Here is a 16,480-nt window from a genome sequence, read left to right as displayed (position 1 = left end):
TGCAGTGTAATAGATGATCAGTGGAAAATCCTCCACAGGCTCAATGGTCAGAGATTCCCAAGTTAAATAGTGTGCCTTCTACAGTTCCCAGAATGAACTATACTGGTTAAAGAGACCAGCAAGATATACTGGTGCTAAAACATTTAGTGATTTAAATTCAATATGGAAAACACTGGCCGCTGTATAATTTTTTTTTATATGATTTTTAATAAGACTAATTTTTATTAAAGTATTAAGTATTATGCTTTTATTTTAATAAATTTTTTTGGTAATTGTGTAATGGCTTCCAGAACTATTTAAAGCATAGACAGCAAGCAGCAACTTGTAACAAGGGTCCAGTTACTAAATTAAGTTTTAGTACTGTTAGAGTTTTTCACTGTCGAATTTCTTTTCTTTTCTTTTTTTCCTTTTCACCGCATGTAATTAAACAACCCTGAACGCAAATACAATGTTGTTTGAAGGGCAGGTTTAGCTGAAATTCACACTTAAAATGCCTTCAGTCTTTAAACGAGACACCAAATGGAAAAATAAAGCTGTATGCAAAATGAGTAAAGATCATAAAGGCCTGAGTGTGGAGGACTTTGAGATGGACCTCAATAAAGTACTAGATAATTACATACATACACACATACCGTTGAGGCCAAAGGTTAACATTCATTTATGCTTAATATGGGTCAGATGCTTAGGGTAATTTAGTACAAGCTTCTTCGAATAATTGGTGTGACTCACTCGGGTTTGTGGTTGTCCTTGCGCAGACACGCCCACAATTCTTCTGAGGTAAAACTTCGGAGGTAATCTTATCACCATTGTCCTACTGATTGTGTTTTGTGCAGCATTTTTTTTCCCTAACACAACTCCCCATGACTACTCACTTTACAGTTTTATTGTTTTTATTTTTTATTAAAAGCTTCAATTACTTGTACCTTGGTGAATTCATCTAGACATTATGTCACGTTAATACAATGTGTTTTTAAAATCTTTATGAAATTTGTAAGTGAAAACGGAGTTTAAAATGTTATTCCTAACGTTCCTGAACATTCGGTCCCGCTGCGGATTGCCACGAATTTTTAGATAATCCTCAACCTGCTGTTAGTTAAGATTCCAAACGAGAACTCACGAGTTCCGGACCGTGAATACTCGGGGGATGACTGCGATGTAACTTTTAATCCAGTTCTCACCTGCCTGAATGAGCCACACCAAAGAGAAAAATGCACAAGGCTTCAGTTCAAATGAACTAAACATGCATATGTGAAAGTTTTCTCATTTTCATTTATTTAAATAATAATAGATAAAGTAGTGTATTTATGTGCACTAATGGTTGTGTATGTATATGGCAACAATATGTCTCCAAGAGTCAGGTAATCAGATTTCATACTGTAGAGTCACTACAACAAAAGCTATTCATTTACTTTCAGTAGTGACAAGACCATGCATTTATGGTAGCTGTGCTGCGGTTTTAGTTCCCCGTCATGTTTCAAATGCTTGCTACACTTCACTCCACTCTGAGGGCTTCTGGGCTTGGAGTTTGACACTCCTGAACTATGTGAAAGAGGTTATTATGAGCAGTTTTATGTTTGCTCTATGCTTTTTGTGCTATAGTATGCTTATATTATTATATATACCATGTTGCTTCTGCAATAACTGGATGAATGACTGTAGTACATTGAGTGGGTTTATATGCACACGTATATGAATTTTCCGTTCGTTTCATGTTTCTTTTTATTACATTATTATTAATATCCTGCTGACTGACTTTGTACTACTGAAAAATAAAACCAGTTTAAACTAATCAAGGACAACTAATGAATAGCACTGATCTCTACTGTAATGTGTAATTCATTCATAAAGCATGGTCAAATCCAGAATGCTTGCCTTTACATTGACTGTAATATTACTTTGCTTAATGATATTAAAACTGTTTTTTCCCCCTTTAACTGCCCCACACTAATCTACATGTAGAATGTAACCATAAACCCCTTATGCCCTCTTGTTAAGAGTCTGTGGTTTGAGAGAAATAGCATTTCAATTATATTCGAAGTGTGTCCACAAGACAGAAGTCTTAGTGTTTCAGAGATTGTGTATGGTCCGAGGTCTTAATAAATGTGATTTATTTTAAATATAATTGTAATAATATTTGTAATAAAAAAAGAGAACTGGAGAACATTGCCAGAGTTTTAATAAATGATTTTTATTATTATTTTTTTTATTTTTTTAAAAGGCAATGGGGAAAAATGTTCTGTAAAATCTTTCAACATATTCTAAACATCTGTCCCAACTCTTCTCCCACTTAGTGTACAGATCATCTGTCTGGTAAGGAAGACAAAACAATGGTTGGGGACATCAGTGTTAACATTATAAAATATTGCTTTGTTCTTTTGCATTTCTGTAAATCAGTGTTGTCCGTCGTACCTTCACCTCATGCTACATGCAAAAAAATATTCAACTCATCAGCTATTTCCCAGCCCTTTGATGAGTAATGCAAGTTATTTGTCCAAAATATTTGTGTAATTTACCAATAAATAAACCTGGCATAATACAAATGAGTCATATTTTGACAGCTATACAATCATAGTAAACACGAATTACTAAACTTCCCGCTAGAGTCACGTGCAATCGCGTTCGAACGCACTCTTGCTGTACAAACAAATGTACAAACAAATGAGGAGGCCTCTCTAAATCCCTTCATCAGTCCTCGTAACCTTCTCACTACTCTGCAGTGGTTTTTACTACATGAGCTAAAGAGAAATAAATAAAAACATCATAACACTTAATAATTTAATTACACCAAATTATTTACAGAAAAAGTTCATTCACTTGCCTTCATTTGTAATAATGTTAAATTAAACGATGAAGGTTGCCAAAAATGAGCTTGGCTTTTCTGTCTCCCACCAATAAACAAGACAATTTACAGCTTTTTATCATCAGATTAGTCCTGGTTAATAAACCATGGACCGCCTTCAGTGACCACCACAGTGCCTATAAAACACTTCTGATCTTAAAAAAAAAAAAAAAAAAAAAAAGAGTCCTTCATCAACTTTTTCTGTCCTTCAACTGCTATCCTCGCTCTCCACCGCATCACACGTCAAGGTCTCGTCCACATTCTCCAGAGAGTCTGCATGCTGGATCCTCAGCTCACTTGGGTCCATCATGGGAAGTTCACTCTGAATAGGGTAGAGCCATGGTTTATATTCTGGAGAGTTCTGGGCCTTCCAGGCAGGGTAGTTTTGTCCCGCCTTATACACACTTTTCATAATCTGCGGAATGACGGAGGAAGGGAGGGACTGAGAATCGAGTATCAGCACATACAACAATGGACAGTAGTTCTTTCTGTTTACTTACAAGGTTGAGTAAGAGCTATGACTTTGGAATCCTACTTTTTAGGCCTTGCCTCGACGCATGCAGACTGAACTGAATTTGTTTCTTTAGTATCGTTTAAGTTCAGGTTGAATAACAATTTCGTTGACCTTTAACTGTATTTTAATTCTTATTGAATATAAAGCATAATAAGAGGTTACGGTGCAATCAAAATTTTTTCGGTACGATCGGTCAAGAACAAAATGCACACTTTAAATAGTTTTGGTGGCAGTGGCAGTGCAATCATCCTAAAAAACCAGAACAGCCGGTTCAGCTTGATTCTATGCAAGTTTTAAACACACTGTGCAGGAACTTGATATGGGTCTCTATGGATACATCAATCATCAGGTGGGATTTCTGGTTTCTATGGAATTTCTGCACATGTTCACGTAACTCCCACGTAAATCGCTACAGATTATGGCACGCTTGCGCTCAGACCCGTCACTAGTCATGCTGACATGCAATTGAGTTCAGAGCCTGAGCTCAGCAGGGGATTAAGAAAACAAAACTCTCGACTCGAATCAAAGATTAGACTAATTATGATCTAAACACACAATGGCAATCTTTTTTCTACACTATTCTTTTTGACAAGGCAAGACCTGATAGCAGCTGTGCCTGACTGCGGAATGAAACATCACATCACAACCTTCAGAATCTTCAAACCGGGCTAAAATTTTAACAAATGTATGTACTTACTCTGGGTGCTAGGACCTGAGTTGCCTTATTTACTGCCCATTTAGGAAGAGAACCTATTGGAAGAGATAATCGGTTAGACACGTGGACAAGACTAGTGGGTGAAAGAGTACAAACACTTCAAATATGATCAATGTAAAAAATAAATACCATTGTTTCAGATATTTAAACTAAATATAAATGTTGCATAATGCAGTAGCAAAATATTCAGTCATTCGGTTTGTGGAGGTGCTAAGATTATTGTACACAGCAACACACTGCTTGTGTTCGGCGTGAACGGTTTGTCGAAGACAACTTTCGCTCGGTGTTTTAAAGCAAGTTAAAAAAAAAAAAATGTATTCTGAATGATCTTTACACCACTACACAGTGCACATTATAATGGAAATTCTAAATACACATAATTCACTTGTATTTAGATTTTTGTTCCATAATTCTTACACTCTGCAAGCTGCTTTGAGGCAATGTCCATTGTGAAAAGCGCTATAGAAATAAACTGAACTGAACTATGTTCTGGAGAACACGATGAGCCGTTTGGACAGAACTAACGAACACCTCTTACCTTTAGGATCTGCTTGTGAGAGGTAAATGAAGGTGCAGCTGTTAGCTCCTGTTGGTATCACCAGGTAACCAGTCAGAATTGAGACGGCTCTCACTAAGTCTTTACGTGGAGGGTATTTCTGTAATAAAGAAGAAACAACATGATCCACACATCTGGAAAAAAACCTAGTTAATTATACAGATTACAAATACTGTCCAGCTCAAGTGTTTATTTCAAAGAAATGCACCAGTATAATGCAAACATGAAATCTTGTAGGATACACAGAGAGAATGAATACTTCTCTATACATTAGCCCACATACCGGATGCTTGACTGAGTAGTTGACAATTATGTATTCATCTTCAGAACTGTGCCAAGAGCGAATGGTGATGACATCACGGTTTTTCAGTGGTTTAGGACAGAGCCCTGTGAATAAAATGCAATTTTTTTTTTAATGTACATGTACACGTATGAACATTCTTAAGTATATGTAAAATGTATAAAGACACTAAAATACTGTATACATGCTAGATTGCGCTAAATTTTACAATGCATGCCCTTAATCTGAATAACACACATTTCAATATTTCATTCACAGCTTTAAAATCCTCCACTTGTGAATGTTTTGACTCCTATAAAGCACAGAAATGAATATCTTATTGCATTAACAAACTTGCTGATTATATTTAGTGGTAATGCACATTTAGAAATAGTCAAAAACTATTTTAGAGGTAATGTATTATTTGAGACTTCTGGCTTATATAAGCTGCTGTGCAATGGCCAAGCCCAGGTCTCTCATTACATCATTTGAAAGCCTAAAAAGTCATTAAAAGAAGTAACAGTTGAAGGTGTGTGAATATAAACGGGATAAAGTGATTTTAAGGACCTGAGTGATCTCAGCATATAAAAAAAGAAATCGTATGTTCTATATGATAGGACTCACATGAATAGTAGCCCACATCAGTATTGGGAGCGAGACGGGCTATTTCAAAGCTCTCGAGCATTGCAGGATCCCATGTTTTTCGATAGACGTTGTCATGAAGCACATCATACATTGTAGCCGCAGACACATCATTTATGGCAATTTTACACTGTGGAAGACAAATAATACTGAATTCAATATGTCCATTTATACAACACACACACAGATATCTGAACACAAGTATGAGTTATGCCACGATCCAGTCTAGGGTTGATCCAGTCTAGGGTTGGGCCACACAGTGTGATTAAAGGCACAGGGTGGTGGATGTAAGATGGATATATTGAGTATATGTTATAGTGAGCGATAGAGAAATAAGGCACGAACACTGAGATATAAAATAGGAGGTATGTATTGGAATATAGGCTTGAAAGTACACTGGGGTCAGCTTCATAGTGGCCAAAGTAACAAACAAAAACTACGTTACCTAGAAAATTAATGAAAAAAAAAAAATACAGACTTCCCTGAACTTAAAATAAGTGGAGACAACATGTAAAAGTAAACGCAAACCTTCTACAAAGGGAGTTATTTCCATACACTATTATATAAAATCACATTCAGGGCAACAGGTGTAGTTTGTAGACTGTGACGTTGCAGATTTAAGGAGGCAGAATTCTATTATTTAAGGGGGTATTACGTATTCCGACGTTTGTTGTATATGACAAGACTTCATGAATAAGTCTGATATCAGAGATATGATTAACCTGGAATCTTCTCACCCTGAAGGATCTACGCAAAAGCCACTACTCACCTTGACCTTGTGCACTTTGGAGTAGTTGTTTTTGTTTATTTGGGGCGAGCTGTTTAAAGTGGGCAGCTCGACCCACACCTCCATCTCGTTCTTACTGTACTTGTTCACCCAGTTCTCCGTCGCCAAACACTGTCTCCTGAAGTCAGTGAAAAGAGCCTCACCGGGGATAATTTCTGATCCTCGAGACATGACTAAAGGGGACTTGAAATATCCAAGAGTCCTCTTTTAGACACAATTAAGGCAAGGGGAAGAAAAAAAAAAACCCACTTGACCCGTGTGTGACTCTCCCGCTCTGCGACTCTTGAGTTCGGTCTCCAGTTCCGCTCCGTGATTTAAGCAGCGGGACAACAAAAGCTTATTTTCACTACTTCCGGGGTTTTTCCAGGTGTCCAGCGGTCGCCGCCGCACACGCACCTACATACCCGGTAACACCTGACTGAAGCCTGTGTAACACTTCCTCGCCGCCTTGAGCTTCACTGTGAGGTTTGTGATGTGCGCCGTCGCTTTTTATAGGTAAGACCGGGTCTCATCTCACTTCCTTCCCGCTTCAGGCGTGTCTGCTGAGTTTTAGTGGTTGGCTGACAGTGGGTGTAGTGATACTCGGGTCCATCCAACACACGTGTTTACGGGCCGGAAATGAAGGCAATAATGTGAGACTTGACGGAGCTGTGATCGGCTCTATTCAGTAACCGAAACCGGTTTGAGGGAGAAGATAGAGGTGTTAATAAGCCTATGTAATGGCTCAATTACAAATCATCAGGACTCGTTACCCAACACTTCAAGTTTCATTAAATTCACTTAAACGACTTTCATACGGATTATCCAGATCATTCCACTGATTCTGAACTTGGTAGACTTGTTCACCTGATGCACTAATATTTCCCCAGTTCCTCATTCTGTTTCTAAACACACACCGCTCCAGAAGTGTTCTTGCATCAGAGACCACGTTCACGCAAGAAAATGTTTCCCCCAATCGGGCAATAATGTGCCTATTGTATTACTATCATACATGTGGTTTAATTATTCATTGAATGACATATAATGAAAAGATAACTCGCCCTAATGTGGAATCCGTGCGAGCTTAATTTATAGATGCTTAGCTGCGACTCAACCATGCATCTATAATATCACATTTAACCACACAGACCGTCAATGAAAGAAATAAAATAATCAAAAGGCTTTTATTCACTCTTTTCGACCCGGTGGTTGGGGGGACCCCTGCAGCACACACACACACACACACACCTGAAAGTCGAGTTGCATGCAAATATATGAAAATATTCTCAAACAAAATTAACGCTTGGTGAAATATCTTTATTTCATGTGATACACTTCAGTGTTTCTTTAACTTTTTTTTGTTTGTTTTTTAACAGCAGATAATGCATTTTTCCCACATATATTTTTGCTAAACACTAGTAAGACAGCATATTTCAAATAGACAAACACACTTCAGAATAGCACACAGCGGAGTATTCAATCAGTGACAATAAGTGTACAGCTGTTCAGGAGAAAGAGATGTTTCTTGTAATTAAATACTTCCATATCGAAACAATGTTAAATGCGAAGATTTGAAAACAAGCTGTGTAGTGGCGCCGTCAAAGAATGTACATTGAAATGCATGTACACAACTATAGATCCGGTCTGGCCAGATCCTCAAAACTACACACTGAGCATACAACCGAGAGAAAATGAGCATGAGGAGAAAAAGAATTACACAACCAGGTCTCTGTGATACAGTAGCCAAAGCAGAAATGCAAGCCATAAATTAACTGACTTTCCCAAGTGTTTAATAAGTGCCATTCAGGCCAAGCACACATCACATGTTCTTTTCTTAGTGAGATAAATAAATTAACGTATAAAAACCACCAGTCTTAAAACGAGCATTAGCAACACATGGTTCAACTCTTCAAGACGTTTCGAAACACTAAGCATTAAGCTGTGCATAAGGGGAAAAAGCTCCATATACTCAACAGAAACCTCTGCAGCTTTATGCAAATCAGCAGGCCTCTCGAAACCACAACGTTGTGATTTGGTGCTTGTTTTTTTTTTGTTTTTTTTTTTTTAAACAGTGTAAAGCACCCTTTAGATAGCATGCTGGTCCTGCTATGGTTTACTGAACACAAGGCAAATATCGAGCGCAGTGAGAACAGACACCAGATGCAGCTGCTGAAATCTGGTACACCCACTAATGTGTAATTCGTTCCTTTGCTTCCAAGAAACCATCCAGGTATTTTCTAAAAAGTAATTAATTATAGTTTACGAGGTTCTTATGATTACAGGTTATGGGTAGTTATAATGTTTAAAAAAACAACAACAAAAAAACACGTTTCTTGAACGTCTTCTGAATGTATATCCACAGCTTTTCACCCTCGACTAGGTGCAGTGAAATTCCATGCAATTTACCAATGAAGTGTGGAAAAGGGTGGAAATGATTGAGACTGAACAGATGTCTAAAATGATCCTATTTATAGCAAGTCTTCTTTGGCCAAAACCTATACCCTGAAATAAAAGTCTCTAACTGTACCGATCTTCAACACCAAATTCATTAACATTCAATTACAATATGTTTAGGGCTTTATTTTGTGTCATATTTCATATTGTGAGACTTTTTAGCCTCACAATCATCTAGAGGGAGAAGAGGTCCCTCGAGATCCAAGTCAGAACTGGCCTTTCAGCGGTCATATGAAAAACTGTCAAAACTATGATTTGTAAAAAAAAAAAAAAAAAAAAAACAACACAGTAACACACGTTTACAGTTCATCAATAGACAATGCTATTTAGTATGCCATTGCCTTTCTGTTCACTTAAATAAAATAGCAAGGCTTTAAGAGATGAGGATCTTGGTCCAACATAAGTAAGTTAGGTAATCTGAAACAAATTGATAATGATGAGCGTGATGGCACTGATGCTCAAAAATAAGTGCAAGAGCAATTGAGCCTTGTCAGTCTGCAATCATACACAATGCCATGCAGTCAGGATAGATATGAATCCAATGAGGGTATAACCTATGCTTAAATTTCTTTACTGTTTTTCCTTTAACATATATATTTTTCGATAATCTGTTTTAATACAGAGTAATAGCACATCCACACGGTTACTCCGAAAAGTCACTGAGTCAAAGGGGAAATAAAAGGCTCTGACTAATGGCACAGGGCCACTGTGAGACAAGCTGTTGGTGGGGAGGAGGCCGAGCTGGTGCGAGTCTGAAGCGGTTACTAGCATGAGCAGCTGCTCTCAGTCACCGGCAGTTCTGGAGATTTCTCCAGTTTGATATCAATCACTGAGAGAACGCTGTCAAGGATGGACACATATACAGATTCATACACACAGCTTTTTCTTAAAAACCTAAATGAAATATGAACACAACATACTGACTAAGACTAACAAGTCAGTAGTTTTGAGCAAACATATCTTAAAATCAGAAATGCTGAAACTAAAGTCTGACGTTTCAAATGTTTGCTAATACCTATAATGAGATTCTCAAAAATGAAAGGTTTTAGTACATTATGAACCCAAATAAGACAAAGGAGATCTGATGCGGAACACACACGATATGCCTTTTAAAGGATACTGTCTTCCTTGCTTTTCTCTGGTGCACTATCCATCCCAGGCAAGGCTGCGGCAACACGTCTAAAAAGCTGTACAGAGTGCGAAATTCACCATTTTAGAATACAAAGTTGTAAAAGAAAAGGATCGACAGATTTCATATACACATAACCGCACTGGGGGATTATCCGTTATTAATGAAACTTGCGATATAGAATGCAGTATTCATTAAACACAAAATTATTTTCCACAGGAAGTCAGAAAAAAAAATCCTCAGTATCTTAATGAAAAGAGCAGCACTATCAAGGTGCACTAGTTGAGGTGATGAGGTGGCATCAGGACTAAAGCTAAACAAATCGTTTTCAACCAAATAAAACTATATATCATCATTTAAAGTGTTTTAATTGTTATTTATGTTTCATTCACTGTTATAAATATTCAGATTCTAAATTATTATAAATGTATGATCAGTGATCGGTAAAAATTTGTACTCCAAAATCCTGTTAATACGTTCACTAATACGTGTGAATTTCACCAGGGCCCTTTGCTGATAGATAGATAGATAGATAGATAGATGGATAGATTTTCTTTATTATTACACATATATAACCAGTCAAATATGAATGAAGGCATATCTCATAGGTTTTAATGATGATAATGGCTGCATGATCTAAAGGTTCTGATTAATGAGGAATGTGTAGAGTTTTATAAGGGAAATCAAGTCATCCAAATGACGGCATGATGCACTAACATGCAGAAAACCCTCAAGGCAAGCAAACAAACCAAAGCCTACAAGCCAGAGCAAAGCAGACACAGCTGTAGCCCTTAGCATAGTCTTTTTGCATATTAACTGTGGAGAAAGTGTCTTAAAACATTGGGTGAGGCAGAAAAGGACAGCAAAACAAAAGCGAGTGAAAGGTAGTAGTAGAAAAGGGTTGGCTGGAGGGGGAGGGGTGGGGTGGGGGTGGGGGGTGGACTGGGCTGTTCTCATTCCGTCAAGTCTATACCTGTTTGACATTGTAGCCAGTTTTTGCACTGGTTTCAATGAACATGACATTCAGTTCCTTAGCCCTCTGCTCGCCCTCCTCCGTGGTGATCTGTCTGCTCAGGTCCGAGCAGGGAGGGTGGAACAAACAGAAAAGGGGAAGATGCCAACAACAACAAGGAGGAGAAAAGAGAAAAGAAAAACTCAACTTTAGATTAGTAAGAGGAAAAAAAGGAAAGATTAGTTTTCCTATAATATACTCTTTTTTTTTTTTTTTAGCTGAGAATAAAGAGACAAGGCAGTGCGGCCAAGAAACATCATCAAAAAGGGTCAATAAAGTAGAACGATGATTAGAACATTCATACAGAAAAGAAAAAAAAACATTACTGAAGTGTAATCAAATCCACATCAGAAATTAAGATCTTTATGGGAAGGTGACAGACATGATCAGCTCCTGTCTACACACCTGTGCTGTAAGACCCACCTGCTTGACGTTATAACCAGCCTTGGCGCTGGTCTCTATGTACATCACATTGAGCTCCCGTGCTTTTTTCTCTGCAGCTTCTACTGAAACTTGTCTGCCATTGTCCAGTGTAAAGGGAGTGGGTGAGGAAATGGTTCAAATCAGAATGGAGAATGGAAAGACAAAAATTGATAAAAATAATAATAATAATAAAGGAATCAAAATAAATCAAATCAAAATGTAATTTTTTAAAAAGTTAATAAACTTTCTTTTCGGCTTCTCCTGTTAGGGGTCGCCACAGCGGATCCTCCGCACGTTTGATTTGGCACATGTTTTACGCTGGATGCCCTTCCTAACGCAACCCTCCCCAATTTATCCGGGCTTGGGACCGGCACTGAGAGTGGCTGGGGATGGTTCCCTGACCGGGAATCGAACCCGGGTCGCAGCGGTGGGAGCGCTGCATCTTAACCACTAGACCACCAGGAGACCTTTATTTTTTTTTTTAAAAGTTAATAACGATTTAAAAAAAAAAAAAAAGATTAACATGACTCCAAGGTTGGTGATGAAAAGGAGCCGCATCAAAATCATAAAGAACAAAAGAAGCAATTAAAATGAAATGAGACACTAAATACACGTAGCAACTTAAAAAGGAAAGACGTATTTGTAGCTGGAGGCTGCGAGAGAACTTTCTCAAGTGTGAAAACATCTCTTTATAAAACATTGTGTGTTTGAAGAGGTTTTTGATCATTTTGGATCAATGCTTTACCTTTTATCTGCCAAGTCTGTTTTGTTTCCGACCAGCATGATAATTACATCACTTCCTCTCTCCGTTCTGACATCATCTATCCATTTTGAAGTTTGCTGGAAAGAGTTGAGATCTAAAAGAGAGAAACAATCATTTCAGCTCAGCTGTGGTGAATGTGTCATTTATTTTGGCTTTGATTAATCACTGCATAAAGAGATGAAAGCAAGCAATCCGAGGAAACGGAAAAGTGTAGACTATTAGTGTAAAGTTTGGGCAATCAGTGAACAGCAGTTTAGATGAAGCATGATATCCTGACAAGCTGAAAACTCAATCTGTGGCCGAGTTAGTCGATTACATGTGCTTTTACAGTGTCACTATCATGTATTATTAATACCACACTAATTCTGACACTAGTGATCCATGGCTCTGCTAAGCAAACGAGTGGCTCTGACTCACTGGTGATGTCATAAACCACTACAGCGATAGTGGAGTCACGGATGTAGCTGGGGATGAGGCTACGAAAGCGCTCCTGCCCTGCAGTGTCCCACAGCTGCAGCCGAACCTGAGGACCCAGTCAGCAGCATGCAACAGAGAAATAGTAGCAGCGAAATAAATGAGATTCAGTGAACAGAACAGATTGAAAGAAAGCTTGATTAAAAAGAGGGTGGAAAAAAAAATTAGAAATTCTTTATAATTGAGACAGACGCACAGTTCGTGGACTCTTGAAGATTTCAAGATGTTAGGAGGAATCATTTCATGCAAACAAGCAGTTATGATTTCAGTGATGAATTTCTTCATTCGAGCTCCTGACAAGGCGATTAGAAACGACACTCTGTGCTCAAGTAATGCTGGACACTCTGCTTTGTCATGCATGAAAACGTCTGGTTGTGTTAGCTTTTGGCTGTGAAATGCACTTAAACACCCCCCCACCCCTAACCCTAAACTCTTAGATAAATTGCTTTTTTTTTCCATTGGCTACTTTGTTAAACACTGAATTCAATTAGTTTACAATCAGCTTTAATTAAATATCCAATTCATCCAGACATTCCGAGTGGTCCAACATACTCCGTGCTACGAGAGTGCCATTGACCCCAAATCTGCTCCACCATGTGCTGCACCGCATCATGATGGGGTGAAGCAGGAGCCCCAGCTACCTACTTGCTATATCATAGACCACCACAGCGGCTGCTGAGTCACGAATGTAGCTGGGGATGAGGCTACGGAAGCGCTCCTGCCCTGCCGTGTCCCACAACTGTAGCCGAATCTATCAGCATCCGTGCGACACGAGTCACAAGAACCCCATTTGGCAAAGGGGCCATGAGTGGACAAAGACACAACCAAACCAAAATGAAAGACTAAAACAAAATGGCATGACACAACGGCTGTATTAAGGTGTGCACTAAAACAAATGAAAACACAAATGCTGTGGCGTTGTACAAAATTCAATAAATAGATTTTAGAGTCTGATGGACATGAAAAAGCATGCTATTTACAAAACACAAACATTACAAAGGGCAGTCTTTTGGAAAAACAAAAACAATTTATAATAATAAATCAGTGTTGATTTCAGAGGTCCTCCAACATCTGTGTCATACAAAATACACAGTTTACATGCTGACAGTTACGAACAATAAAATCGGCTTACCGTGCGATCTTCTAGGTACATGGTTTTTGAGAGGAAGTCAATGCCAATTGTTGCCTAAGAGAAAAAAACAATTATGGATGAGCATGGCAAGATTATATCTACATGTGCTCTGTAATACTGCAACACTGATTTACACAAAATGCATTGTACTCTCATCATCCAAACACCGTTACTACAAACTACCCAAGAAAGTAAATCTGTGTGATACACACAGCTATTATTGACATCTTTTAGAAGGGTGAGAGAGGCATTTATCCTTTATCTTAGTCATAGTCAAGAAATCATTCACCACATGAAAAAAAATGACAGAAGGAACAGACAGTCGACATGAGATTATGCAGGAATGTATATCGATCACAGCAACATCGTATAATCGGTGCATGACTACTCATTTGTATCAGTTTATTTCAATCTTTTTTTATAACCCTCGAATAAAATCCAGATGAATAAGAAATCTGATGATGCTGCTGTTTCTGGATGTACGCTGACTGAGGTGGTGTTCTGTTGTACCTGGTAGGTGTTATCAAAGCTGTCATACATAAACCTGGTGATCAGAGACGTCTTCCCAACTGCAAGAAACAAGCACAAAAAAATCGAATGCATTTCGAATTGTATGCAATGTATTTTGTAAATCCGTCAACGCCAAAGCATGAAGGCAATGATCAGGGGAACATTGTGTGTACTCCAGTCGCTGAGTTGGCAACATGGGTGGTGTCAGCTCTTAGCGTCAGATCCTTTCAATACAGAACAAAAAAAACAGGAGCCATGCTAGCTGCGTGAAACCGATTTAAATCCTGCTTCGAAATCACGAAAGCAAAATGGAGATTGGGTGTATTGGGAAATGAATCACCCATCGGACACATCGATGATTAAACCTGATGAGCGAATCCCAAGCTGGCGGTGATAGAAAATGTTAGATCACCTGTAGCCAGCTAGCTTGAATTAAAACCGCCAGCATATAAGCAACTAACTATATCCAATGCAAACATTTAGATGTCAATCTTCTCACAATAAATTTTCAGCACGGATATGACAACTTCACATCCGAATTAGACCGAAATTCGGCCAGCTACATCGTGTTCCCAGTCATTGCTATATTAGCTAACTAGCGTTAGCTACCTGCGTTGTCTGGACACGAAGCAGGCTAGCGACTGCGTTTAGCTAACTAGCCGTCTCTGTTAGCTCAAAGAATAAGACCTGTAATCGAAAGAAATATAACCGAAAATAACGAAATCTCTTAAACTAATGTATAAACTATATAACGTGGTTTAAATATCTACGTAAAGAACGTAGTAACACGTAAAGGAGGCGAGTTTATGTGGGCAGGGTGGAAGCTAATCCAAATCAAACCCAAGCAATGATTACAATAGCTGAATGTAGAGTTCAGTGCAATTAATTATACATTATAACGGGAGATTATTATAGTTCATGGTGGGTAATTATTATCTATAATCACTCACGGTGTGTGTAACTGTCATCTCCAAAGGGGAAATATTTTTGTATTTTCAGGAGAAAGGCCTCCGGTAAGCTAACTGGCTAATGGAGCCCCGGCTGTCAGCTGGAGGAGCATCCTCTCACTCGGCCTGTCTAATCAGCGCTGTCACTGCAGCTCATCCCAAATATTAATACATTTTTTTATATATATATTTGGTCTCAGAGGTCACTCACCGCTCTGCTCGCCCAAAAAGACGAGCTTGAACTTTCGCAGAGGATTGCCGAACTCTCCGCCGCCGGTGGTAGTAGACATATTTATCAACCTAAACAGACAGCGACTATATGCAAGACGTAATTCAGTGTGCAGGCGAAGGACACTCACTGTACACTCCAGCAGCAGGAGCCTGTTCGCCAGCTGATGGGTGTTTTTTTGTGCTTTAGCACCGCGTAGTGACCAGTGATGGAATTACATGTGCTTTTTCAGTGTGTCGATTGCATAAACTGCTTCTTGTGTTTCATAAGATTGAAATGGACACCTATAAGAAGCCTAAATATATATAATCTAGACAAAGGTTTGTAGATACCTGACCATCGCATCGATCTTTTGCCATATAGGCAGAAGCACATAGTTGCACCCAAACCTGTTTCAGGATGTCAGAACCCATGAGCACAAAGCAAGCTCCATAAAGATGTGATTGCCAGGTTTGGAGAGAGGGATCTCCTGTAACCTGACCACTGAACACCAATGAGATGAACTGGAAAGCTGTCTGGACAGCTGGTCTCCTCAGCTAATATAAGTACATGAGTCCACCTCAATAACACTCATGTGGATGAATGAGCAAATCTTGTTCTCATGTAAAATCCTCTCCAAAATCTAATGCAAAGCCCTCCCAGAAGAGTGGAAGAGATTTATAACAGGAAAATTGGAACTCAATCCAGAATGGGATGCTCAAAAAGCACAAATGGTTAGTGGTGATGGTCAGGTGTCTACATATGACATTTTTGGCTATACAGTGTTTATTAGGTACACATACACTGTAACGCTTACCATAATGTTGGTATACAGTTGCTAATTGTAGTGTGTAGGCTGCTTTGTACAATTTATTAATCTCATCTCCTGCATTTATCAGTGCACTCATTCCCAACCCTGGTCTGGATCTGGAAATCCCACCTGTTCTGAAAATATGAGTGCTTTGCCTGCTTGAACACTATTCTGTTTCTGAAGAAGTGTCGCTAATTAACTGATTCGCAGAGGGTTTCAGTCTACTTCATTAGATACTTCCTTCCTCATCCACTTAAATTCCATAGTGCATCTTATTTCATGTAGAATTTTGTGTTACATTCATC

At 38.6% G+C, this 16,480-nt stretch overlaps 2 protein-coding genes and 1 long non-coding RNA gene across 8 annotated transcripts; 1 reads left to right on the top strand and 2 right to left on the bottom strand.

Annotated features, from left to right (window-relative positions):
* Positions 1-2,761: 2,761 nt before the first annotated feature.
* stard14 (START domain containing 14) lies at positions 2,762-7,013 on the bottom strand. The gene is made up of 6 exons (XM_083560458.1): positions 6,316-7,013; positions 5,529-5,676; positions 4,908-5,011; positions 4,607-4,724; positions 4,051-4,103; positions 2,762-3,254 (listed from the first exon to the last, which is right to left on the bottom strand). The coding sequence occupies exons 1-6, from the start codon at positions 6,502-6,504 to the stop codon at positions 3,048-3,050; spliced, it is 819 nt and encodes a 272-aa protein (XP_083416584.1). The 5' UTR covers positions 6,505-7,013; the 3' UTR covers positions 2,762-3,047.
* Positions 7,014-7,608: 595 nt separating this feature from the next.
* rab41 (RAB41, member RAS oncogene family) lies at positions 7,609-16,004 on the bottom strand. Of its 6 annotated transcripts, none has more exons than XR_014536617.1 (9): positions 15,368-16,004; positions 14,210-14,268; positions 13,700-13,753; positions 12,511-12,616; positions 12,076-12,187; positions 11,331-11,424; positions 10,869-10,962; positions 9,887-9,953; positions 7,609-9,595 (listed from the first exon to the last, which is right to left on the bottom strand). XR_014536617.1 is itself a non-coding variant. In XM_083560476.1 (8 exons), exons 1-8 carry the CDS (start codon positions 15,444-15,446, stop codon positions 9,531-9,533), a joined length of 636 nt encoding a protein of 211 aa, XP_083416602.1. In that variant the 5' UTR covers positions 15,447-15,853; the 3' UTR covers positions 7,609-9,530. The 6 variants fall into 6 exon arrangements, 4 of the variants coding, with proteins under 4 accessions (XP_083416602.1, XP_083416601.1, XP_083416604.1 ...); XR_014536618.1 differs by lacking the exon at positions 12,511-12,616 and adding an exon at positions 13,213-13,318 and having other exon boundaries at positions 15,368-15,554; XM_083560476.1 differs by lacking the exon at positions 11,331-11,424 and having other exon boundaries at positions 15,368-15,853.
* On the top strand, positions 11,424-14,153 carry LOC310736730. Its single transcript, XR_014536634.1, has 2 exons — positions 11,424-11,564; positions 11,819-14,153. It is a non-coding gene; the product is annotated as an uncharacterized lncRNA (long non-coding RNA).
* Positions 16,005-16,480: the final 476 nt, after the last annotated feature.

The sequence above is a fragment of the Silurus aristotelis genome (assembly GCF_946808225.1).
Source record: "Silurus aristotelis genome assembly, chromosome: 14".
Classification (NCBI taxonomy): domain Eukaryota; kingdom Metazoa; phylum Chordata; class Actinopteri; order Siluriformes; family Siluridae; genus Silurus; species Silurus aristotelis.
Note: the sequence above shows the minus strand (reverse complement) of the source record. Positions and strands in the feature narration are given on the sequence as shown.